At 36.3% G+C, this 25,223-nt stretch overlaps 1 protein-coding gene and 1 non-coding gene across 4 annotated transcripts; both read right to left on the bottom strand.

The window, feature by feature from the left end:
- Positions 1-228: 228 nt before the first annotated feature.
- On the bottom strand, positions 229-24,643 carry LOC116126888 (probable peptide/nitrate transporter At3g43790). Of its 3 annotated transcripts, XM_031412565.1 has the most exons (17): positions 24,422-24,638; positions 24,268-24,308; positions 23,879-23,939; positions 23,682-23,784; positions 23,465-23,567; positions 23,285-23,338; positions 23,134-23,196; positions 22,700-22,749; positions 21,814-21,889; positions 6,422-6,637; positions 5,547-5,634; positions 3,674-3,759; positions 3,462-3,569; positions 3,022-3,066; positions 2,800-2,888; positions 1,088-1,131; positions 229-476 (listed from the first exon to the last, which is right to left on the bottom strand). In XM_031412565.1, exons 1-17 carry the CDS (start codon positions 24,561-24,563, stop codon positions 385-387), a joined length of 1,461 nt encoding a protein of 486 aa, XP_031268425.1. In that variant the 5' UTR covers positions 24,564-24,638; the 3' UTR covers positions 229-384. The 3 variants fall into 3 exon arrangements, 2 of the variants coding, with proteins under 2 accessions (XP_031268425.1, XP_031268426.1); XM_031412566.1 differs by lacking the exon at positions 24,422-24,638 and having other exon boundaries at positions 230-476; positions 23,883-23,939; XR_004127546.1 differs by lacking the exon at positions 3,674-3,759 and having other exon boundaries at positions 380-476; positions 24,422-24,643.
- On the bottom strand, positions 12,426-12,532 carry LOC116126901. The gene has a single exon (XR_004127550.1). It is a non-coding gene; the product is annotated as a small nucleolar RNA R71 (small nucleolar RNA).
- Positions 24,644-25,223: the final 580 nt, after the last annotated feature.

Below are 25,223 nucleotides of genomic sequence, written 5' to 3'. Positions count from 1 at the left end.
TCTAAATTTGCAGGAATAATAGTCATATATTGTTCATTATTTGGCTTCAATTCTAAAAACACCAAAAAATTTACTAGGTCTTGCTGAATTTTGGTCATAAAATCTAAAACTTTCAAAAAGATACCATATTAATAGCTCTTCAATTGAAGATCAAACACAAAAACGTCACTTAATTTTGATAATCACTAAGAATTTAATTTAATTATGAATGTTTATTGTAAATATAAATCTTTCTATAAACTTTAGAAAAAGAATATAATATTTTATTCCAACTATATCCTCACTAAACAAAGAATAGGATCTATTTGATTAATTTATTCAAGAACTAATTATAGGGATATTAAATTGGCTTATGTTATGCTATCATCTGAAGTTACCTGCACTTCATTGTTGGGGTAATGCTAAAAAAGGCTGAAAAGTAAGAACCAACCCCAATAATTGTATCGCATTTAATATGAAGAAAACCATCTGATCGCCTGCGTTTCAACAACTAAATAAATCACCATTATCCAAATGAAAATTAGCACAAGAATGAAAATATATTAATGGGATCACATGCTTCTATCCCACCCAAAGAGCCCTCTAATTCAGATATCCAAGAAACAAGTGTATTTCCAGCCTACCACTGCAATCTAGATAATCTGACCATAAATATTTAAGCATGGAGATGAGTGATTCCGGAAAATTTGAAAGTGCAAAGTTATTTTGTTGAGGGAATTAGTAAAAGCTTCAAATTTTGAATACTTTGTACTTTACAATCTATGTAGACTCTTAGTTTGAGAAATTAAGTTTGACTTGCTGACAAGATTCTTTGGAAAATTGATAATAAAGGATTATTCAAGTTATAAACTAGCCGATGTTTAGCATTAGCAAAACATGTGAAGGTACTTAGCAGGAGAGGGGACTGCAAATTTTGAAAAAACAATCCGATCAAATCCAAGTGATATAGCATTACCAATCAAAGCAAGTGAGTTGTGCACTTAAAAAGAAATATGTAGAATTTGCAATAAGAACAGAGAGCCGGAAGTTCCAAGTCCTCAAACACTTTATGTTTAGAATAGAACATTGTGATAAGTTACATACACACCTGGAAGGAAGGCAGTGTCTTGTCGCTTCTGTGCCCAAGAAAACCTGCAGTTTATAATGATAGACGTAGTCCATAAATGATTTGCCAGATATGATCAAATAAGCACATGAGCGTCCACACTAACACCGCAAGCAGTGATGCCTTAACTGTATAGTATACACACACTACAGTAAAGGATGAATGTAGGGGGTTAATTACATTGAGCAGTGCTGGGTACAGAAAACTTTTGTTAAATGCTACATTTGCAAATAACTTTTCTTATTCTCCAAAGTGTCACTTGACTTAAGCAACTGAGGCCACGCTGACACCCTTTCACAGCAGTTTCTTCTCTTTTTGTGATTATAAAGAAATTAACCTTTTTGGCTTTGTGTCCAAGATGAATACAAATTTTCAACACTAATAACTTGGTGCAAGAACAAGGTACTCTGTTTTAATCACAACTTGTTTCAACACCTTTGCAATCTTAATAATTATGAGCCAGATGGAGCAGCTAATGGCCATGAAACAAAAACTCCCGGCAGTGATTAGTACTCATAACCAACCTACTACGACCAACGATTTGGGCTTGAGTGTCTATACCATTGTCAGGTTGAACCATTGAAATTGAGGAAACAATACAAAACTTTACAACTTATGAAACTTTCATATCTGCATCCACAACTTGAACTCCAGGTGCTCAGTCAGTCCCCCTTTCCATCTTATTGATCAAATTGGTTGACATTTTGAATTTCAATGCCAAAAACACTTAGAGGATATCCTACATAAAGGGATTCAACCTCATCTAAGAGATTCTTAGCTGCTGAGAAAATATTTTCCCTCGGCATGCATCCTTTATGTCACCAATTTGCTATTTGAGAATGTTCACCATTTCTTCCAAGTGGCCTCCTGTTCTCTCTCTCTCTCTCTCTCCCCCTCTCTCTTTTATGGGTTTATTCTATGGTACTAGTAATGTGGTACATCATTTTAACATAAAAAATCTGATATATATTAGCAACCTCCTCTATGAGATTATTCACACTAGGTTCGCTATCCCACTGATTCTGTGGTTTGACTGCTGCATTATGATATTGAGCAATTGAACTCATTAGCATTTGTTCAATTGTAGCACTTTCTTTTATATGAACACTTGTAGTTTGGTTATGAGCACTTGTTGCAAGTTGGAGTTGCTTCTCAATAACAGTTGGTTGCTCCATTTGACTCATAAGTGTAAGATAAATCAAGGCAATGCAATTGAAGTAGGGTTTCCCCCTGGATCCAAATTGTTAATGCTGCAATTTGGACTGAGCTTGGACAGCAAGGGTTAAGTTGACTTTCTCTATAGTCACACAAGAAAAAAAGAGAAACAAGGAATTCTACAATGTTTTAGTAAAGCTTGTGCATCTTGGCTGAGGAAACTTTTTGGGTATTTATGGAGTTCTTGGAGAGTAATGCTAGAGATATAATGAATAGAGACAGTTTCATTATCAATCATGATGGGTCTTATCATTAGTTTCTTATTCCTATTGTTGTAATTTGTTATAATTTGTTAAAAGTTTCTTACATTTGTTTCTATAGATTTAAGATATATCGAATACCATAACTAAGTTTCAAAGTATATCTTTACACTTGAGAATGACCATGCAACTGATTAAAATATATTAGGTTCCCAAATATAGATTCAACAACATTGCACAAACACACAACAAAAAAATCTGAAGTGCATGTTTACTTACAGAACACCTCCTCCAGCTGGGCCGAATGCTTTGAAAACTGACATTGCAGTCATTGAAATGCCATTAGCTGCCCCTCTTTGACTTTGAGGCTATACTAGCAGCATCAGGTAGAATAAATGTATTATAACCAGAAATTGCACTAGGCAATAAAAAACAGTCCATATGTGAAAGAAAATAAAGAAAGACAACAATAGTTTCAGAAAATGGAGACTAAAATCATACCACAGCATTGTTTTGCAATATGAACAACCCAGTTACAAGGGAAACCTGAAAGATATTAAGAAAGCCAACATCTAAAACTCACCGATGTACTAAACAAAACAAAATCGTATGTAGTACTAGATATATATGATCATCATATTGTCCAACTCATCAAGTCAACATGTAACCCAGTAAGTTGACTAGCCAATGAAAAACATGTAACCCAGTAAGTTGACTAACCAATGAAAAACATGTAACCCAGTACAGAGTGAATTTTGTTCATATTAAAGCAAAATTCTTACACCCATTGAAATCGGAATCTAGTGGATGCAATGAAATAAGAAGGATAGATATAGAAGTCAACCTTCGAGGAGGAATGGCATAATTATTCATCCACTAGACATTGAAGCAAAATGGATATCGTCCATATATTTTCAGCATTCAACACTGAATGTACTTACCGATAGAGTATTCCTTAGTATTGATGCAAAGTTTATTGCCAAATATAGGGTTATCCCTGAGAGCATAGCTATATAAGGGTAACATGCCAATAGTGGGATTGATATTGCCTGAATAATGCAAGAATTAAATAAGTATTATCAATCCCAAGTAACTTTAAAAAAAATAAAATAAAAAATAAAAGAAATAAGACAATAAAATGCCTAAATTTTACCGCTGAAAACCGTGTAACCATAAGAGGCCCAAGGATTTTCTGAATTGGAGGATATAATAAAAGTTGAAATAGTAGAAGACAAAATCCTGAAATTATAAGTCCTATCATCAATGAATTTGCGCAAGAAGAATATAAAACTCAATAAGCACAAGTCATGTATTTTTCTATGATATATATGCTCACAAATGGAATTCTATGAAATAAAAGAGATAAACATGGCCCCCTTGGGAGGAAATCACTATAAAAGTTTGAACTTTAGAGAGTACAAGTTCTGTACAGAAGCTGGTGAAACATGGAATCACCATTGGGATCAGGACTTACGAACACTGACAAATATACCTAGGAACCCAAGCTCCAGGTTCACTTCTTCAGTAGTTTACTGTTTATATTCTCTTTCTAGAATGTTTTCTTTTTTGACTGAGATCTAAAACTAGTGAAATGTTAATATTATAAGTACACTGTTATGCCTTTATTTTCAACATGACATGTGTCATATACACCATTGTCCCCAGCAGAATTAGATGCCTGAATCCTGATTGCCAAAGTGAGCACCCTCCCTAAATGGCCAAGGTGATCACCTACAAAGCAAAGGGAAGTAAAGAAAAAAAAAAAAGGAAACATTGCCTAAATGCAGTCCCCATTGGATGATAGTTCTAAAACACAGTAAATTTCCAAGAAGTGAGGAAATCATTAAATTCATTTGCACGGTACACAGGTACAGATTATGTATACCCCTAAGCCAGTGAAACCTGGAATCAACATTTGGATGAGGCCTTCTAGACTCCTACAAATACCCCTAGGAGTCCAAGCTTGGTTCACTTCTCACTAATTTACTCTTTATATTCTCTTTCTGGAACATTTTAGTTTGCAATGACATAAAAAGAGAAAAAGAGAAAATGTTAATATTTTACTTATATTGTTATGCGTTGATCTTCAACATGACACATGTCATATTCAACACTGTTGCCTGAGGCATTGGGTGCCTAATTACCGAAGTGAACACACTCCACCTAAGAAGCAAAGGGAAACAACAAAATATGAAAAGGAAATCCATGGTTTAAACGCAGTCCAAGTTTGGCAATGAGTCCTAAAAAACAGTAAATTTCCATGAAGTGATGAAATCAATAGAAAAGTTTGTAATGTAGATGGTATAAATTTCGTACACCCATAAGCCAGTGAAAAGTGGAATTCCTACTAGGATCAGGTCTCCCAGACACCATAGATACCCCCTTAGGAATCCAAGCTCCAAATTTTCATCGCTAATATATTATTTATATTCTCTCCCTGGAAATAATGAGTTTACAATCATCTCTCTCGAGGAATCCATAAATGAAATCGGAGCTGAGTATTAAAAGGTCTGCAATGGCAAAACCCCTAACAATCTTCTGTTTTGCAAATAACCGAACACAACCACCATTACCACAACATATGATTGCCAAACTCCTATGCCAGATGCCAAAGGTTGGACTCTTAACCAGAAATAGTTTTGTCATTAAGCAAGTTGGTTCCATCAACTAATAGAAAGCTCCTATGAAGTGCAATACTAGATATCACACCTCTTGTATTATAGGTGAAAATGTGATTGATAAAGTTCTGATTGATTAGGAGTAAGCATTAATCTATTGCCATATTCATTATATGGGCGGCTAGGCCAAGGAGAATTGAACTCACTTTTGTGACACTTCAATTAGTGCATAGTGTCTAATAAAAAGTCTTAGATGGGTAAAAAAGGTATTCTTATGATGGTTAATAAAGTATCTACTTCTAAATGGATAGCATAAATAATCTCAATTCAAGTAAAATTGTGCAAGCTTCAAATTGCATATGCTATATTTTGACAGCCATGGGATAATACAATCACAGGGAAATGCACCTGATATAGATAAAACTTCACCCACGTCTTGAGATGAAAAGCTCAAACCTCCATACTTTTTGTCACTGACTGCCCAAAGCGAGAAAATCTACAAAACAATGATAAATGTCACGAATTATGGACTTAGAACTCAAAGTATGACCACCATCTATTTAACAAATTGATCAACATCTAAGTTTTAGATTTGGCTAAAATGTCATTATGGAAGTAACTAATCAAAATCAAGTTTTGGATTTGGCTAAAATGTCATTATGGAAGTAACTAATCAAAATCAAGTTTTGGATTTGGCTAAAATGTCATTGTGGAAGTAATTGATCAACATCTTAGTTTTTTATTACCTAAAATGTCATTATGGAAGTAACTGACCAACATGAAACTATGCCATTATGAAATTGACATCTAGAGTCCCTCTAAAATACAATCACTATCAATAGTTCCAAGTAACCTCTTTTCAAGGACCTAAATTATGACTTCTTTACTTTTTAGGATCCTTGTATTCTCAAAAGAACAATCTCTACCACCAACTTGACCTATCCTCCAATGTATCTCTATCTACCAGGTTAGTCTTTTCCATCTCATATTTTGAAAAAATTTCCACCATCCTTGTTTTACAAAAACAATTTACCAATATTTAGTTATCCATTCAAACATACTACTGACATATCAAGCATAAGGTAGGTCAATAATAGAGAAGAAATAACAGATAAATTAATTTCTTTTTCCTTTCAAGGGATAGAACTGAATTATTTGGATATTTAAACTCACATGTCAATGTTTAATGAAATTCTACCTTTTCCTCACTAACTCATGTCAATCACTTTAAAAATTGAAAACAAATAAAACTTGGTTGATGATTTAAGGGAAATTAACTTTACTTCAGTGTATGCAATCTCTTGAAGTGAAAAAATGCAGTATACGGTGATAGTAGACATTAAAGGCCAATTCTTTAAAAGATTTGCTTTATGAGATGTTTTTCTTTCTTCAGCTTCTATCAAATCTTCTGAGCCAAAAGATTCATTTGAAGAAGCTCCCAACCTGTCACGTGGTTCATAACTTTCATCTAATGTTGTACCATGCCAGTGCATTGTCTCCTGCATATGCATGATTAGAGATGCTTCATAAGATACCACCCGAAGTGATGAAAAAAAGAATGTAATTAGCAGTGTTGTGAAATTTGAAAATATTATTGTAATAAAAAAGAGACAGAGAGAGAGAGAGAGAGAGTGAAAATATCTAAGAAATGTAAACCACTAGTTGAATGCGTCAAAACCCTTTTTTTTTTTTTGCCAGAGAAAAAGATACTATATTAGAATAATAATATACAAGAACCCCAAAAAACTATACAGGATGAAAAACACATCTCCTAATCCAAAATTATCAAAGCAAAAAAATCAAAAACTGCAGAAAATCTTTCCTTGGTTATGCACAGAGTTCCCCAACTGTGTTGAATAAAGAAGAAAGAAACTTCCTGAAAGTCAGAAGTAATATCTTCAAAAAATTTCCTATTTCCTATTTCTTTCTAGCCATAGAACCCAAAATTACTTTATCCCACATAGACAAGACATTTTCCTCGGTTATATCTTCAAAAAATTTCGTATTTCCTATTTCTTTCTAGCCATAGAAACCAAAATTACTTTATCCCACATAGACAAGACATTTTCCTTGGTTATATCTTCAAAACTTTTCCTATTTCTTTCTATCCATAAGAACCCAAAAAACTGCCATAACTACACAACTCCATAACACAACAGGTTTTCTTCTACCTCCCAAAAAAATAAAAAATTAAAATTAAAATTAAAGGAATCAACCATTTTCAGAAACAGGAGTCCAATTCATTTCAACTAAGATGATAACAGCCTTCAAATAAAAAATAAATGGCAGACAGAAACAGACCAAAGAGCAACTCAACTTTTTTTTTCAAGAAAGACAAGATTTGTAGTGGAATAAGTGCTATACAAGTCTAGCCATGGCTATAGTAAGATGATGCAGAAAAGCGAAGATCTCGGAATGAAACTTCAAACTTGACAAAATCTATTGCACACAAATAACCAGCCAGAATAACCATAGGCCTGTCTCTGGAGATAATCTATTCCATTCTTCATGAGCCACAGGCAAATATATTTGGTGAAAAAATACCCACACAACTTGAAAAGTGTCTTTAACTAGTGATTATCTCTGTCCTCTTCTTCAACCGCACTATAGACTTTGGTGGACCAGTCTCCTTGTTAAAAGTAAGCTCTACAGCCATCCAAAACAGGAGAAAGTTCTAAGCATTTACAGCAGAACATTATTAGAAGTAGATATCTGCATAAGGAATCCCCCAAAAAAGCTTTTTACATTTATAATAATTCTCCTGCCTCCATTGTAATTCATGGCCACACCCAACCAAACAAAATCTCCGCTTCAGAATCAATGCACAATTCCCATAAATTTATGCAACAAACATCTAAGAAAAGCGTCCCAAAGATTTCTTTTTCAATTTACTTGGCTGATGAGAAAAATGAGAATACAACAAAAATCATAATGACCAAACGGAAACTGATATTACAATGCATTTAAATGACCAAGAGGAAACTGACATTAAAAAGTAGAAATCAATACAACTACAAATATGAGGTCCCAAACTTATCAGTTCTGTCAGTCACCACAATCATCAATATTAGTGTTGTCACATGGATGGGATGAACTATTTGATTATTGATAGACCACCACCCATTAATATGGTCTATAAGTCAAGGGGTCGTAAAAAGAGCACTAAGGGGTAATGAGTGTGAGTCAGAGTTAGTTATGGGATTATGCATGCAAGTGGCTGGATAGAATAAAGTTTGTTAAGAGTAAGGTTAGTTTAGTAAGTATATGGGTATAAATAGCTAGAGAGTGGTAAGGGAGGGATCAAGTAAATTCTGATAGGTGATTAAAGGAGGTTCTCAACTCCTCGAATTGCTAGGGATCGATCTGTGGGTTGCTCTTTCTTGAGTCGCCATTTCTTTCAATATATTAATATCATTCAGATTTATCAGATTGTGTGTCACTTTCTTTTCTGCTCGTGTGTTGCGGTTGGGTTGGATTAATTGGACAGGTGGTTCCATCAATTTGGTATCAAAGCTAAGTTGGGTAATGGTAAATTCCAAGATGGAGAACAAAATGGAAAATGTGGAAAAAGAAATGAAAACCGTGAAGGAAGATATGGGCACAATGAAGCCGGACTTAGGAAGTGTCAAGGAGTACTTAACGGAGATGCGTGAATTGATGCAACTGAGGGAGGAAAGGGAGGAGAAACGTTATCGGGAGAAGGAGAAAATGTCTTCATCTCCAGAAAATCAGAGTTCCGACGGAGATAAGGGATATGAACGAAATCACAGTAGGGATAGCGGGAAGGACGACAAGAAGATTCACAAACTCGAGCTGCCAATTTTTAACGAAGATGATCCTTTTGGTTGGACCTTCAAGGCTGACCGATACTTCGCCATTAATCGATACGAAGAAGCGGAGATGGTAGAGGCCGCCGCTATGTGCATGGAGGGAAGAGCCTTAAACTGGTATCAATGGTTAGAATCTCAGAGACTAGTTCAGAATTGGAGGGATTTCAAAGCCGCCTTAATTGCCAAATTCAGACCATCCTCTCAAGGGACAGCTTATGAGGCACTGGTAGCATTGAGACAGACTGCGTCGGTGACGGAGTATCGCTAAGAATTTGAAGCACATACAACATCGTTGAAGGACTTGGGAGAAGATATGCTAATGGGTATCTTTGTCAATGGGCTAAAAGAAGAAATCAAAGCTGAATTGCGCCTCATACAGCCCAAGGAGTTAGGTGAAGTTATGGAGCAAGCCCACCGAGTTGAAGAAAAAAATTGGGTGTTGGATAAAATTAGGCCCAAAATTACTAAAGCCCAAAGTGTAAAAACTGAGGGTTATTCATAGGTTTCTGCAAGCCCAGAGATTGGGCGACCCAGTTGGTGGTCCAACACCATTAAACCTTCAGGCGAGGCGTACTCCTCGCCAAGTCGATTTGTCGATAGGAGAGAAATACCACCAGTGACAACAGCTTCGAGTTCCAAAGGGGAAAATTTTCGAAGGTTAACGGAGGCAGAAATTCAACACAAAAGGGAGAAGGGTCTTTGTTTTAGGTGTGATGAAAAGTTCAACCCTAACCGCCGATGTAGAAGCAAATCTCTACAGATCTTGCTGGCATGGGAAGACAATGATCCAAAGAAGGGAGAAAAACCACCAGACAACAATGAGGAACCCACTACTGAAGGTAACCCTCTAGCTTTATCTATGAACTCTATTGTCGGAATCACCTCTGACAAGACTCTGAAAATTAAAAGGGAGATTGAAGGGGTGGGGGTTATTGTGTTGGTAGACAATGGGGCGTCCCACAATTTTATTTCAGACGACTTGGTGCGAAAGTTGGGCATGCAAATTGAAAAAGGAAAATGGTTTGGGGTGATGGTGGGTGATGGTGGGTAATGGTGTCACGATGAGAGGAGAAGGCGTTTGTAGGGGATTACAACTGGAGGTTCAAGGCGTTAAGATTACCCAAGAATTTTTTTCCTTTTGATTTGGGTGGAGCTGATGTGGTATTAGAGGTGACGTGGCTGAGTTCATTAGGCGATATTTGCGCAAATTGGAAGAATTTGACAATGAAATTTGAGTTGGGGGCAGAAGGGTGAGTCTATAGGGAGATCCATCCCTGGTTAAGATGGTGGTCTCTCTAAAAGCCATGTTAAGGTCATTCTATACCGCAGGAGGAGGCTATTTAGTCGAATTTTGTTTTACCGAATGTGTGCCAAAACAGAACAGAGACCCCACCGATCCTAGGATTGTCTCATTAATGGAAGGGTATAACCATTTGTTTGACCAGCCCATGATAATCCAAGGATTATACTGTTTTTATTAAGCTTTTTGGTCGAATTTTAGATATTTCTTAGTTCATTTTGACCTGAATTGCTGCTTAATTTTATACATTTTGTGTTTCAGGCAAAAATGGGCATTTTGAGCAAAAAATGAGCGATTTAGAGTTTCTGGACCCAGAAGTAAGCAGATCTCAGAATTTGAGAGAGTTCTGAAGCAGAGTAAAGCACTATGAAGCTTGTTCCCATGGGAGAGCATCGAGGATCGAAGAATCAAGCAAAGAAGCAAACACGAGAGTTCTTTTTACTTCGTCGCCACGGCGAGATTCCTTCTTCGCTGCGGCAAAGTCTGCGAATTTTATTTTTCTCTAAAACGCACAGTTTCATTTTAGGTAAAGTCTTAGGTTTTTGGGCGAACTATAAAAGCAAAACTTTGCCATTTTGAGAGGAAGCCGTTTTTAGTCTAGAGCAGCTTATTTTCATCTTCCTTAGTTTAGATTTGACGAATTTCGGGGTTGAAAAGTGAGAAAATTTGGGATTGAATCTAGTGGGTTCTTCAACTAGGGGAGATCTCTTGTCTTTTCTCTCATTTCAATATGGTGAACCTTGTGTTTATTGTTTTCTTGTTGTGTATTTTGATTTAGCTATAAACTAACCCATTTTGAGTTAGGGTTTTGATGTAATTCGGATTTCCATGGATTGAGCAATTGATTTTTGTTATTTTCATAGGCTATTGCATGGATTGTGTAGTTATTCTGATTTTATTATTTTTAATTGATGAACATGATGAGATTGAGAAATGAGTCATGTTAAGCTTCTTGGGTAATCACCATTGTAGTATTGAATGCTAGAGATAGATTTGAGAATCAATGAAATCAATCTAGGATTCCATGTGCTTAATGAGCTTAGAACTATTAATCTTCAAATTGTTGGATGCGGAAATTTAATAGGGAAAAGTAGGAAAACATAGCCTGAGAATATATGTTTTACAATTTAGAAAATTCGATTTACAATCAATGCATGTGAATATGGAAATAGCATAATCCAGAGGTTTAATCCGTAAAGTCCGAATGAAGTCAAAACTCTACCTGTTTATTTAAATTGATATTACCTTGTTTCTAATCTTGCTTTCATAATTTTAGCTTCGAATATTTAGTAATTTTTGTTTTAGTTTTAGTTTAATTTTCTCCCATTAATCCAAATAAATTCGATTGCTCCAACTTGAAAACAATAGAAAACTTAGTGTTTAGCAACCAATCCTCGTGGGAACGATACTTACTCATCACTTTACTACTTTGTGCGACTAGTACACTTGCTATTTATGCATGTTGTAGTAACAAAGCATCAAGTTTTTAGCTCCGTTGCCTGGGATTGATATTTATGTTAACATTGAGTTTTTCTTTCGTTAGCTAAATTGGAGTTTATTTTTTTGTTGTCATTATTTTTCTATTTTATTTTTGTTGTTATTTACAGTTGGTCTGTGATCTCACTTTTTCTTTCTCCTTTTCTGTTGGTTTATGCAAAGGGCAAGACGTCAGCCAGTGGTTCCTATTGATCCTGAGATTAAAAGAACCGCCAGAAGACTGAACAAATAGAGAAGAGAACGAGAGGCCATAGTTGTTGAACCAGAAGTCATAGTTGTTGAAATGGCAGAAACCAAGACACTAAGGGAATTCTCAGTTCCCACAGTTGATGGTAGTGGTTCGAGCATTACGAGACCAGCGGTCCAGGCCAACACTTTTGAAATAAAGCCGACAATCATCCAGATGATACAGTAATCGGTACGGTTTAATGGAGATTTGAAGGAAGATTCAATCAGCACATTGCAAACTTTTTAGAGATTTGCAACACCTTCAAGTCAAACAGAGTGTCACATGACGTCATCAGATTGAGACTATTCCCATTCTCATTGGGGGATAAAGCTAAGGGATGATTAATGACACTACCATCAGGAACTATTACAACATGGAACGAATTAGCACAGAAGTTCCTGACCAAATTCTTTCCTCCAGCAAAATCAACGAAGATGAGAAATGACATCACATCGTTTCTACAAGAAGAGTCTGAGTCATTATATGAGGCTTGGGAGAGATACAAGGAACTTACGAGGAAATATCCACACCATGGTTTACCAGTTTGGCTACAAGTCCAAACGTTCTATAATGGATTGATGGGTAACGTGCAACTATGATGGATGTAGCATCAGGAGAAGCCTTGTAGAATAAGACACCGGAAGAGGCTTATAAGTTGCTTGAAGTTTTGGAAAGCAACAACTATCAAAGACCTAATGAGAGAGCAATACCAAGAAAATCTATGGGTCTTCATGAAGTTGATGCATTCACGGCCATCTCAGCCCAACTCACAGCACTTCAGAAACAGTTGAGAAATATGCAGGTAAACTCTATTCAAGCTCCTCAACTAACTTGTAATTTTTGTGCAGGTAGTCACGTGAGCAGTGAGTGTCAAGTGGGGAACACGTTTGTTTCATCATCGTCATCATCGGAGCAAGTTAACTGCTTGGCAGGAAATCAGAGGCAACCAAATAATCCCTATTCCAACACATATAATCTGGGTTGGAGGAATCATCCAAATCTGTCTTAGGGTAATCAAAACCAGCAAAACAATCAATGGTACCAAAGAGCATTGCCAACTAACCAAACAGAGGTGAATAATCAACCAAGAGACCCAAGAGTGACAAAATTGGAAGACATGTTTGGGAAGTTTATGCAAGAGACCACAAGTTTTATGAATGAGACGAGGACAAATTTCAGAAATCAAAGGGCGTCCACTCGAAATCTGGAGGTACAAATGGGGCAATTGGCTGAAAAGCTAAATGAGAGACCAGATGGGTGTTTACCATGCAACACAGTGACTAACCCACGTGAGCAAGTGAATACAATAACTTTGAAAAGTGGGACGGTTTTAGAAGGGGTGGAACGATCAGGGAAAGATAAAACCCCATCAAAGAAAAATGAAGAATCTGATGAGGAAGTTGATGAAAAAATCATTGCTGAAGAGAAACCACCTAGTTCTAGGGAAGAGGAACAAAAGAGGGAAGAGAGGCAAAGGAAAAGGAAAGAGAAATTGCCATTCCCCGAGATACCACCAGAGTTGGCACATCACACTCCACCCGTGCCTTTTCCTCAGGGACTCAGAAGAGAAAATCAGGATAAGCAATTCATTAAATTTCTTGATGTTTTTAAGAAATTGAATATTAACATTCCTTTTACAGAGATATTACAATAGATGCCTAGCTATGTGAAATTTCTCAAGGAAATTTTATCAAACGAAAGGAAGTTGGATAATGAGGAAACAGTGATGCTCACGGAAGAATGCAGTGCCATTCTACAGAAGAAGCTGCCCCCAAAACTCAAAGACCCAGGGAGTTTCACTATCCCTTGTGTTAAAGGGAATTTTACATTCGATAGGGTTTTGTGTGATCTGAGTGCAAACATAAACCTTATGCCTTTTTCTGTTTTCAGGAAATTAGGAATTGGAGAAGTGAAGCCGACAACCATATGCTTGTAGCTTGCAGATAGATCTATAAAGCATCCGAGGGACATTGTAGAGGATGTGTTGGTTAAGGTGGACAAGTTTATCTTTCCTGCAAACTTCTTTGTGTTGGATATGGAAGAAGACAATGAGATTCCTCTTATCTTGGGATGACCATTCCTGGTTACTAGAAGAGCCTTAATCGACGTACAAGAAGCGAAGTTGATCATGAGGATGCAAGATGAAGAATTAACATTTAATGTCCTTGAGTCGATGAAAGTTCCACCAAAGCAAGAGTCATGTTTAAAAATCGACTTGGTGGATCACTCAAAAATTGAAACTTCCCAACTGAACAATCCTAATTTGAAAATTAAGGGATGCATGGTCAAGCCGAATCAGTTCGAGAATGCGGACCATAACATAAAAGGTTACACAACATCCCAGGATGAGCCACACTCGAGATTGTGTCTTCACAAGAAACGGATTTCTCAGCTCAAAAAGGGTGAAGGAAAGTCAAGAAAACAGAAAGCGGTCGGTGAGAAGAGTCAAACCACGCTAAGCTCTCAACAAAACCCTGTGTGAAAAAGATCATCAACAACTGAAGCTCCAGCGCAAGGGAAATTTTCAGGATGGGATGTACTTGGATAGTCCGGACTGACGTGAAGATTTGAGAAAGTCGAGCTTTCGACTATAAACAAGCGCTCCTAGGGAGGCAACCCAAGTGTTTTCATTTGTTTTATTTTTGTTTATTGTTTTGCAATTGTTTAGTTTTTTTTTTTTTTATGATTTTTTTTTTATGAAGTTTAATTAATATGTTTTTCGATGTTTCAGGTGAAATTTCAAATCAAGGCGAAAAACAGAATTTTTCAGTTTTAGCCGCAGCGAAATTTTTTATTCGCCGAGGCGATGCGCCTCTGTATTTTTCCGTCGCGACAAAGAAAGTTTGGCAAAAATTCACTAAGGGAAAATTCGCCGCGGCGAAGATTGTTCTTCGCCGAGGCGGTGAGTTTCTGTAATTTTTCGCTAAGACGAAGAATTTGTCTTCGTCGCGGCATCGACTGGGTTAGGATTCTAGGGTTTTAAAGTGAAGAACTTCGCCGCGGCGAAGTCTGCTTTTTATAAATACTTATCGCGACCCTTCATTTTTTGCGAAACTTCTCAAACACAATCAAGAGAAAAATTTTCCTACTTCAATCTAGTGCCTTCCCAGTGATTTCCCAACAAAGTTTCTCACTCCTTAACCTTTCTCAACACCTAAACAACTCATTTTAACAAAGACCTTTACGAAAAATTGAAGAAAACTGTGGGTTCAAGAAATTAGGGATTTTGCAATCTAGGCTGATTTTGGTTAAATTGGTGGCGAATACTCTCTAGTTTTGATAAGATTTCAAGTTCCCTAAGCTTTTAATCGCACAATTTTGAGTGTAGATTTGTGGATCTGAAAATTTTGATTGTTGGTTGAGTTGTGAAATTTTAGTGCTTTTGTGCGTTGATTTTGTTTGAGGAAGTGTTGATTGTGAATATTGTGGTATTGAGGAGTGTGGGTTTTGAATTTTAGAGTGTTTGGTTGAGTTTGGAAAAATCGTAGTTTGGGGGTCTAGGTGCAAAAATTTTGAAAGTGTTGTCAGTTTTTGCAAGATTGATTGTGGTTGTCGTGGGACGTTTAGGGTTGAATTTTTTTAATTGAATAGTTGAGTGGATTGGTAGTTTTGGGAAAATGTCGCTCAAGGTACCATCAAAGGGTAAAGGAAAAGGAAAGAAAGTGGACAACAGATTTGTAAATGACAAGGCTCGGAAACGCTATGAAGGGGCAGAACAAAGGAAAGATAAAAGAATTATCCCTGAGCGTGGATTGACCGCGAACCAGGCAATGGATTGGAGTCGAGGGAGACGTTGGGAACTATTTATGAATGCACCTGCACAAGCGGCTGTAGAGCCGCTAGTGAGAAAGTTTTATGCCAACCTCCCGGAGTGTGAATCTGATACTGTGTTTGTGAAGGGTACTGATGTGACATTTACTGCGAAGGTAATCAATGAATTTTATAACCAGCCTAACATTGACCAGAATGATTATAAGGATTTTAGAAAAGACACAATTTCAGGATGATATTATTCTTCCGGTCATTTCAAAACCGAACACTACTTGGGAGATTTCGAAGAAAGGCAGGAAGAGCATTAAGGGAACTAATTTGACACCGATGGCTCGAGCACCTGTTTTTATTTGTTATTTTTCTTTGTTTTAGTTGTTTTTGTATTACATTTCGAACATTGAATTAAGTTGATACTTTTTGTTTTGGATTGTTTAATTTTTGTTTTAATTTCCCAGTTGATGTAAAGACGAGATTAGGGTTGTAATATTTTCATATTAGTCAGTGAATTGTTCTAACACAGTGGACGCCACAGTTTTCAATTGTTTTTACAGATTTTGGTGATGAAAAAGTCAAGGTGCACACTGTCGAGCAAAACTTCAACTTAACGGATTAATCAGGGAACTATCTCGTGCTTTTGTCGATTTTGTTTTTCTATTCCTAATTTATGCAAAATGTGACATTAGGGACAATGTCATCTTTAGTTTGGGAGTAGGAAAAATTTGAGAAATTTTTTACTTTTGTTTATTTTATTTTCATGTTTTGTTGTGTATATCTATGATGAGACTAGGATTGTTGGGATTTTATTGTTGAAAAATGTTAAGCATTGCTTAAAGTTTTTATTGATTGACTGAATTTAGCTTGAGGTTTGTTGAGTGGTTCAACCACCATTTTCACTTTTTCGGTATGCTCAGATTCATTTTATGTGGTTAGGTAAAGTCTTGATAATGTTAGTGGACTCCAGAACCTAGTAGAGAAGTGCTTGAGGCGAAATTCTAGGAATAGACATTGTTGAGAAAATGATATAGGCATTTTTTGAAACGTTTAAGCCTTCCTAGCCAACCCACGAATGAATTTTGCCCTAGTCACCCATTTGAGCCTTATGAGATTATCTTTGCTTTATTTTTCCTAGCAAACCAAAAATTGTCCAATCCAATTACCCTAAACACTTTACCATACCCTTTAAGAGAATTTGGGACCTAACACAAACACAAAGAACTTGAAGAGTTGTGTAAATGAACGAAAAGAATAGATTGGGGGTTGTGAGAAGGGCAAGAAGAATAAGAGAGGTAGTTAACCTCAATTCGAATTGATTTTTGTTATTTTTATTTAAAAAAAATAATAATAATTCGAGAATTGCATTGCAATAGCAAAAATAAGAATTGTGCATTGTTGAAGGTTGTAAATTGGTTGACACCTTGAGTAATGGTTGAGTTTGTTCTTCACCGCAGCGAAAGGAGTTACGCACAAGAGTTCTTTTTACTTCGTCGCCGCGGCGAAGTCTGCAAATTTCAATTTCTTTAAAACGCACAGTTTCAATTTTAGGCAAAGTCTTAGGTTTTTGGGCAAAATATAAAAGCAAAACTTTGCCATTTTGAGAGGGAGGTCGTTTTTAGTCTAGATCAGCTTATTTTCATCTTCCTTAGTTTAGATTTGACGAATTTTGGGTTGAAAAGTGAGAAAATTTGGGATTGAATCTAGTGGATTCTTCAACTAGGGGAGATCTCTTGTCTTTTCTCTCATTTCCATATGTTGAACCTTGTGTTTATTGTTTTTCTTGTTGTGTGTTTTGATTTAGCTATGAACTAACCCATTTTGAGTTAGGGTTTTGATGTAATTCGGATTTCCATGGATTGAGCAATTGATTTTTGTTATTTTCATATGCTATTACATGGATTGTATGGTTATTCTGATTTTATTGCTTTTAATTGATGAACATGATGAGATTGAGAAATGAGTCATGTTAAACTTTTTGGGTAATCACCATTATAATATTGAATGCTAGAGATAGATTTGAGAATCAATGAAATCACTCTAGGATTCCATGTGCTTAATGAGCTTAGAATTATTAATCTTCAAATTGTTAGGTGCGGAAGTTGTAGGAAAACATAGCCTGAGAATGTATGTTTTACAATTTAGAGAATTCGATTTACAATCAATGCATGTGAATATGGAAATAGTATAATCCAGAGGTTTAATCCATAAAGTCCGAATAAAGTCAAAACCCTACCCGTTTGTTTAAATTGATATTACCTTGTTTTTAATCTTGCTTTCATAATTTAGCTTTGAATATTTAGCAATTTTTGTTTTAGTTTTAAGTTTAATTTTTCTCCCATTAATCCAAACAAATTCAATTGCTCCAACTTGAAAACAGTAGAAAACTTAATGCTTAGCAACCAATCCTCGTGGGAACGATACTCGCTCATCACTTTATTACTTTGTGCAACTGGTGCACTAGCTATTTATGCATGTTGTAGTAACAACGCATCAAGTTTTTCTCATTAATGGAAGGGTATAACCATTTGTTTGACCAGCCCACTAAACTACCCCCACACCGACAGCATAACCATGCCATAGTCTTGCAAGAATGAGCTCGACCACCCAATATACAACCCTATAGATATCCCTATTTCCAGAAAAACGAAATAGAGAAAATGGTGGGAGAAATGTTGGTGACTGGGATCATTCAACTTAGCACCAGCCCTTTTGTCAACCCAGTGTTACTAGTCAAGAAGAAGGATGGGAGTTGGAGGTTTTGTGTTGATTATAAGGCACTCAATGAGATAATTATCCCTGATAAGTTTCCCATACCCACTATCGAAGAGCTGTTGGATAAACTAGCTGGGATGGTTTCTTTTTCAAAGCTAGATTTACGATTTGGATACCACCAGATTCGATTGAAGGAGGAAGATATTCACAAAACCGCCTTCCGAACTCATGACGATCACTATGAGTTCCTAGTCATGCCATTTGGCTTCACTAATGCACCATCAACTTTTCAAACCCTAATGAATGTTATTTTTAAGCCTATTCTGAGAAAATATGTGCTGGTCTCCTTTGATGATATTCTTATTTACAGTCCTAATCTAGATTCCCACATGATACATCTCGAACAAGCCCTTAAGATTCTACAAGACAACGAACTGATAATGAACAAGAAGAAGTGCCTGTTTGGTCAGAAGAAACTAGAGTATTTAGACCATTTAATTTCAGCTTAAGGAGTGGAAGCAGACCCACAAAAGATTGAGGCAATGGTTAATTGGCTTGTTCCAACTAATGTGAAAGGTCTACTGGAATTTTTAAGGCTTACAGGGTATTATAGGAGATTTGTCAAAGGGTACGACAGTATTGCACAACCACTTACTGATTTGCTTAAAAAAAGATTCATTTAGTTGGAATGAGGGAGCACAAATGGCCTTTGATAGACTCAAGGAAGCTATGACTTCGGTTCCGATCCTAGCAGTTCCAAATTTTGCACTTCCCTTTGAAGTGCAAACTGATGCTTCAGGCCATGGTATGGGAGCAGTTCTGGTCCAGCAGTCGAGACCTATAGCCTACCTAAGCATAACATTTTCACCACAAGCAAAACAGAAATCAATATATGAACGTGAACTGATGGCAATTATTTTTGCCATGCATAAGTGGAGCCCGTATCTATTGGGCAAACGATTCGTCATCAAAACTGACCAAAGGAGTGCAATTTCTCACTAACCAGCGAATTAAAACTCTTGAACAACAACAGTGGTTGTCCAAACTAATGGGGTTCTCCTTCAATATTCACTATTGGCCGGGAAATACAAACAAGTTGGTTGATGCCTTGTCAAGAAGAGTGGAGGGACCAGATTTGAACACCATTTCAATAGGACAGTTTACATAATATGAAGATTAAGCCAGTGAAGCACAACAAGATCCGAAGTTGCAACCTATCATTCAAGACCTTCTCTTTAGCCCTAACAGCCGGCCACACTACAGACTTCGGTAGGGGTGTCTACTGTACAAAAACATAATTGTTTTACCAAAAGGTTCTAGATTCATGGCTAAACTCTTGGCAGAATTCCATTCCAGCCCAAATGGAGGTCATTCGAGGTTTTTTAGGACTTACAAACGGGTGGCAAACATTGCTTATTAGGAAGGGATCAGGCAAGATGTTCAAGATTTTGTCAAAGCCTGCACTATTTGCCAAGTCAATAAGTATTCAACCCTCAAGTCGGCCGGGCTTTTACAACCTTTACCTATACCTGATCAAGTCTTTAACAACTTGACAATGGATTTCATTGGAGGTTTACCAAGAGCCAAGGGGTTCGATAGTATCCCAATGGTGGTTGATCGACTCACCAAATACGAACACTTTATCCTCTTGTCTCACCATTTTAGTGCGAAGGAGGTTGCTACGGTATTCATGAAGGAAATTGTTAAACTCCATGGATTTCCCAAGTCTATAGTTTCGGACCGAGATAGACTCTTCATGAGCCAATTTTGGCAGGAAATCTTCAAAGCAACGGGAACTTCTCTCAAGTTCAGTTCCGCATAACAACCACAAACGGATGGCCAAACCGAAGTGGTCAATCAGTGTTTAAAGGCATATTTGAGATGTTTCTGCAGTTCCCAGCCTAAATAGTGGCCAAATTGGCTCTCTTAGACAGAATTTTGGTGCAACACAACATACCATCGGTCCACTAAAATGACACCCTTCAAGGCCCTATATGGCAGGGACCCACCACTCCTCCTCAAGCTTACCGATTACCCCTCCCCAATCGAGGATGTGAACCAACAACTCATTACCCGCAATGCCATCATAAATGAACTTAAACATCACTTGGAAGCTGCTCAAGGACACATGACGGAGCAGACTAATAAACATCATAGAGATATCAGCTTCTCCCCGACAGATTATGTATACCTCAAACTTCAGCCCTATAGGTTCAGGTCGTTAGCCAGAAACTTACTGAGAGACTCAACCCTAGGTTTTATGGGCCTTTTCAGGTGGTGGAAAGAATTGGTCTGACAGCTTACAAACTGGCTCTACCCTCCACTGCTCGTATTCATCCAGTGCTCCATGTGTCCCAGCTCAAACGCAACCTACACAACTCCGTTCCAGCTCAGCCACTTCCCACTTTTCTCACCGAAGATATGGAACTCCAAGTTCACCCACAATCAGTTCTGGCGGTGCAGTCCCTACTCAAGGTACCAAAGAGGTCCTCATTCAATGGAAGGACCTGCCCTCCTTTGAAGCCACATGGGAGTCGTTCGACGTCATCAACACACAATTCCCTCAATTCCACCTTGAGGACAAGGTGGCTCTCAGGGGGGGGATAATGATAGACCACCACCCGTTAATATGGTCTATAAGTCGAGGGGTCGTAAAAAGAGCACTAAGTTGTAATGAGTGTGAGTCAGAGTTAGCTATGGGATTATGCATGCAAGTGGCTGGATAGAATAAAGTTTGTTAAGAGTAAGGTTAGTTTAGTAAGTATATGGGTATAAATAGCTAGAGAGTGGCAAGGGAGGGATCAAGTAAATTCTGATAGGTGATTAAAGGAGGTTCTCAACTCCTCGAATTGCTAGGGATCGATCTTTGGGTTGCTCTTTCTTGAGTCGCCATTTCTTTCAATATATTAATATCATTCAATTTTATCAGATTGTGTGTCACTTTCTTTTCTGCTCTTGTGTGTTGCAATTGGGTTGGATTAATTGGACAAGTGGTTCCATCAGACATGAGCATAAACTAATCCCCACAGGTGGAATAGTCCAAGCATTCCTAGCCTAGCAAGGGGAAAAAGAAGTTTTACCAAAGAATATTGAAATTTTAGAACTCATTCATAGCACTTCTTAGATTTTAAATCAAGTTTCTGTGAATTCACAGTGCAGGCAACCATTCTAAGGTCAATAAGCAGTGGTAATATAATTTTTATGGGTAAGAAAAATAGGAAACAGTTCTACTTATTCAAGCAAATTTATACTTGATATAATCAATTATTGCTTTGAAAGACCCAAGAGCTCTAAAATAAAGGTATAAAAATCAAACATGCTAACATAATCTTTGATACTTACAGGAAGCCACCAACAGGCAATAAGAACTCCCACAGCATAAACTGATATGGTCAGGCATGGTAAAAAGTAGGGGAACCTACAAGATATAGACATGTTATTACAAAAAAAAAAAAAAAAAAAATTAAAAATGACAAAATTTACAAACAGACAATCAAATCTAGAAACATCATTTGGTGTAAAATAAAATTACTCTGATACTTATTTAGTGTCTTTTTTTTATAACAAAATAAATTTTAAAGTAAGACGATAATCAAAAGTGCACCTGATATCTTTTTTCGTTATTGCATAATTACCACTAATTTGAAAGCTTACAAAGGGTAGCAAATCGTAAATGATTACTTTGAAGAGCAAAAAAATTAAGTCCTCAACATCTTGACCAGGACTCCCCCATTTGGATTTTGGCTGCACTACATAACTTAAAATGTGGTGAAATTGTCCATACTTTTATCTAACTTATATTTTCTTTTTTTCCCTTTTCATGTCAACATAAAATGTTAGTTAAGACCAACCAAATAATTGATTGCAAAATGACTAGTGACATAGAATTTGACCTAATTTATTGATATTAACTTGTTAAATTTGAATCAAATGTTCATAATTTTTCAATAATAGTGAATTATTTCTAATTGCTTTAATATGATTGTTGATCCAGTTCTCATATAAGATATGACCTAAGTTTTATAGGTTTTGATCTGTCTAAGTTTTATAGGTTTTGATCTGTGATTATGACATCAACACAAAACATTATAGGGAAACTCCATTATTTTCGAGCAATAGAGTTTAGCCAAACCCTCCCATTTAGGATTAGAAAGAAGAGGGAACTGTGGCATGCAACTCAGGATGTAGTAGTATATGCTGTATTTATAAATGTAACAATATAAAGTACCTCCCAAAGATAGAGCTCTCTGAAAATACTGAGGGATAAAGCTGTGCAGGCTAATGCCATGGACACATGAATTCCAAACAAGTCAGCAAACTTAATAAGCATTCAAAATGTAATTTTATAATTAAAAATGGATCATAACAAATAAGGTAGGATACGATATCCAAATGCAATAATACTCTCCATAAGAAACAAGCAGTAGGTTATTCTACACAACAACCAGCTTACTACATTATGGACAGGGCAAAGACTTCATTATAAGTATGGAAATGACTCCACACAATCAACTCATTACCAATATGGTAACAGAAGATAAAAAAAAATAATATGAACTGCACGTGTAACACTAGCTATTGTCAATGAGTCTCAAAAAAAAAAAATGAAGGAGAAGAACCATTTAATAAATTGGATGCATCTACTAGAAAAATATCTAATACCTGTGCAAGGAAACCACCAATGGCAGGGCCTATAATCAATCCTATACCTCGTGATGTACTAACCTGAAATATAACTTGATTTCAATCACATAGAAGTGTACTACTGATATTGGATACCAATCAGAACACAATAACAAAGAAAACATCTTACTACAGACAGTGCCAAAGCCTGATACTCCTCTCTACAAACTTCAGAAGCATAAGCCTAAAAGTTAAGCCCAAGATGTGGAGTTCAGAAATTAAGGAAAAAAGAGATAGCTAGCTAACTGAACCAAAAAGAAATCTCCGCAAACCAATGATTTAAAATTTCTTCAAGAGAAAATTTCCATACCCTAATTGTGCCTAGTAAACTATTGAAACATCCAAGAAGAAATCTCATTGAAAGTGCCATCCAAAAGTTTGTACTGAGGCCAAAGAGTGCATTAAACACAACCCTGAAACCATAAATTGTTATAGTCAATTCCATTAAAAAATAAATAAATATAGAACAAACAGAGTTCTTTTCCTCAACAATAAGTTGAAATGATAAGTTTATTAAAACTGCTAACACTGAAAATGTTCCTATTAAGATAATAGGTTTTCGACCATAACGATCAGCCGCTACACCCCAGAAAACAGATGTCAAAGCTCTTCCAACCATAAAAGAAGATCCTATTAAATAAACAAATGAAACAGAGACCAAAATTAGAGAGGATTCATATGTTAAGGAAATAAAGCTAAAGCATGAACTATAGAAATACGTTACCCACAAATCCAGCATAGAAACCAATATCTTCCTCCCTTTCTGCAATATTGAAGTCCCTGATCTACATAAAAAATGTATGAACATTTAATATAAATATAAATAACATTGAAATTACTTTCCATCCCTAAAACAAAAAAGGTAGCAGTCAAGAGCAAGTTCTAGATGAAAAAAATTATAAATGAATAAAGGCAATCAAAAGGCAATCATGTAGCAGACCAAATCAAAGCTCAGTTCAATGGTTATAAACAAGAGATACATGAGGGGGAAAAAAAGCCAATACTACTAGAGACTTACTCGGCTAATTAACATAAATTTAACTAGATAAACTTTGGAAGAATCAGTAGCAGTGAGAGAAATAATAAATTTTGAAGAGAAAAATGGCTGCATACCATGAAGTAGAGAAATGGAAAGAGTGATGATATAGGCAAAGCTGAAAACAAAGGAAAAAAAATAGACATTAAACAGAAAAAAAAAATGAAGAAATTAGCAGAAAGATGGAAATAATGAATGATTATTGATTAATGAAAATGAAAAGAAACCGACCAGTGCAGAGAGAGACAAGCCAAATGTAGGATAAGTTCTTGTAAGGGACACCTCTCTGCTGCTCTTTAAGACGATTCATTCGACAACCTGGACATTTCTCATAGTATTTTTTCTCCAATAATGCGCTCGTGTTGTCAGCCATGGATGACTGTTTTGTGAGCAAGAAGATCAGTTTCGACACTTAAAACATATTAATGATGAAGAAGACAAGTTTGGACAATTATACGTCCTTTGCTTTTGCACTGTTTTACAGCAGCATTTCATTAGCCAATCTTTAATTGCAGCAACAAGTAATTAGGAAAATGACATTTGAAATTATTTAGCTTACACACCGGATTAATCAGTTCAAGGGCTCTTGGAAATCCTATTCCTGAATTTGGTAAGCATTGAAGGAAATCAGAGGTGAGTAAAGAGTAACCATCTTTTCATTGCAATATGTGGTTTAATAGTACGTTAATGACCTTCGCCAGATATATCTCAAAGAACCTCTTTTTGGCCACCTCAGGATCAAATCCCTTCAAACCTTTAACAGAAGCTACACCCCCTAAGAAGTTTGCCTCGCCTATTACGTTGTCATAGGACATGTAAATATTAAAAGCTAAAATTACATATCAAAACTCCAATTTAATACAATAATAGAATGATCCATCACATTCAAACATAAATTAGTTCTCTTTATATTTGAAAATTGTATCTTTGAAAGTAATATCAATCCTACATCACCTTTGCTTCCTCATTCAATTATAACAAGTTATCTACCTCCTTTTGTTTCATAAACAGAAAAACCATGTTTATATTAATG

This window comes from Pistacia vera, unplaced genomic scaffold (assembly GCF_008641045.1).
Source record: "Pistacia vera cultivar Batoury unplaced genomic scaffold, PisVer_v2 Contig185, whole genome shotgun sequence".
NCBI classification, from domain to species: Eukaryota; Viridiplantae; Streptophyta; class Magnoliopsida; order Sapindales; family Anacardiaceae; genus Pistacia; species Pistacia vera.
This window is presented reverse-complemented; position numbering and strand designations above follow the sequence as displayed.

Coding starts and splice junctions, on each gene's coding strand:
- LOC116126888 (XM_031412565.1), bottom strand. CDS start 24,563: ATGGCTGACAACACGAGCGCATTATTGGAGAAAAAATACTATGAGAAA. Junction 3,067..3,461: donor TACTAAGGAATACTCTATCG/GTAAGTACATTC, acceptor AATATCTTTCAG/GTTTCCCTTGTAACTGGGTT. Junction 2,889..3,021: donor TATTGCAAAACAATGCTGTG/GTATGATTTTAG, acceptor CTGCTAGTATAG/CCTCAAAGTCAAAGAGGGGC.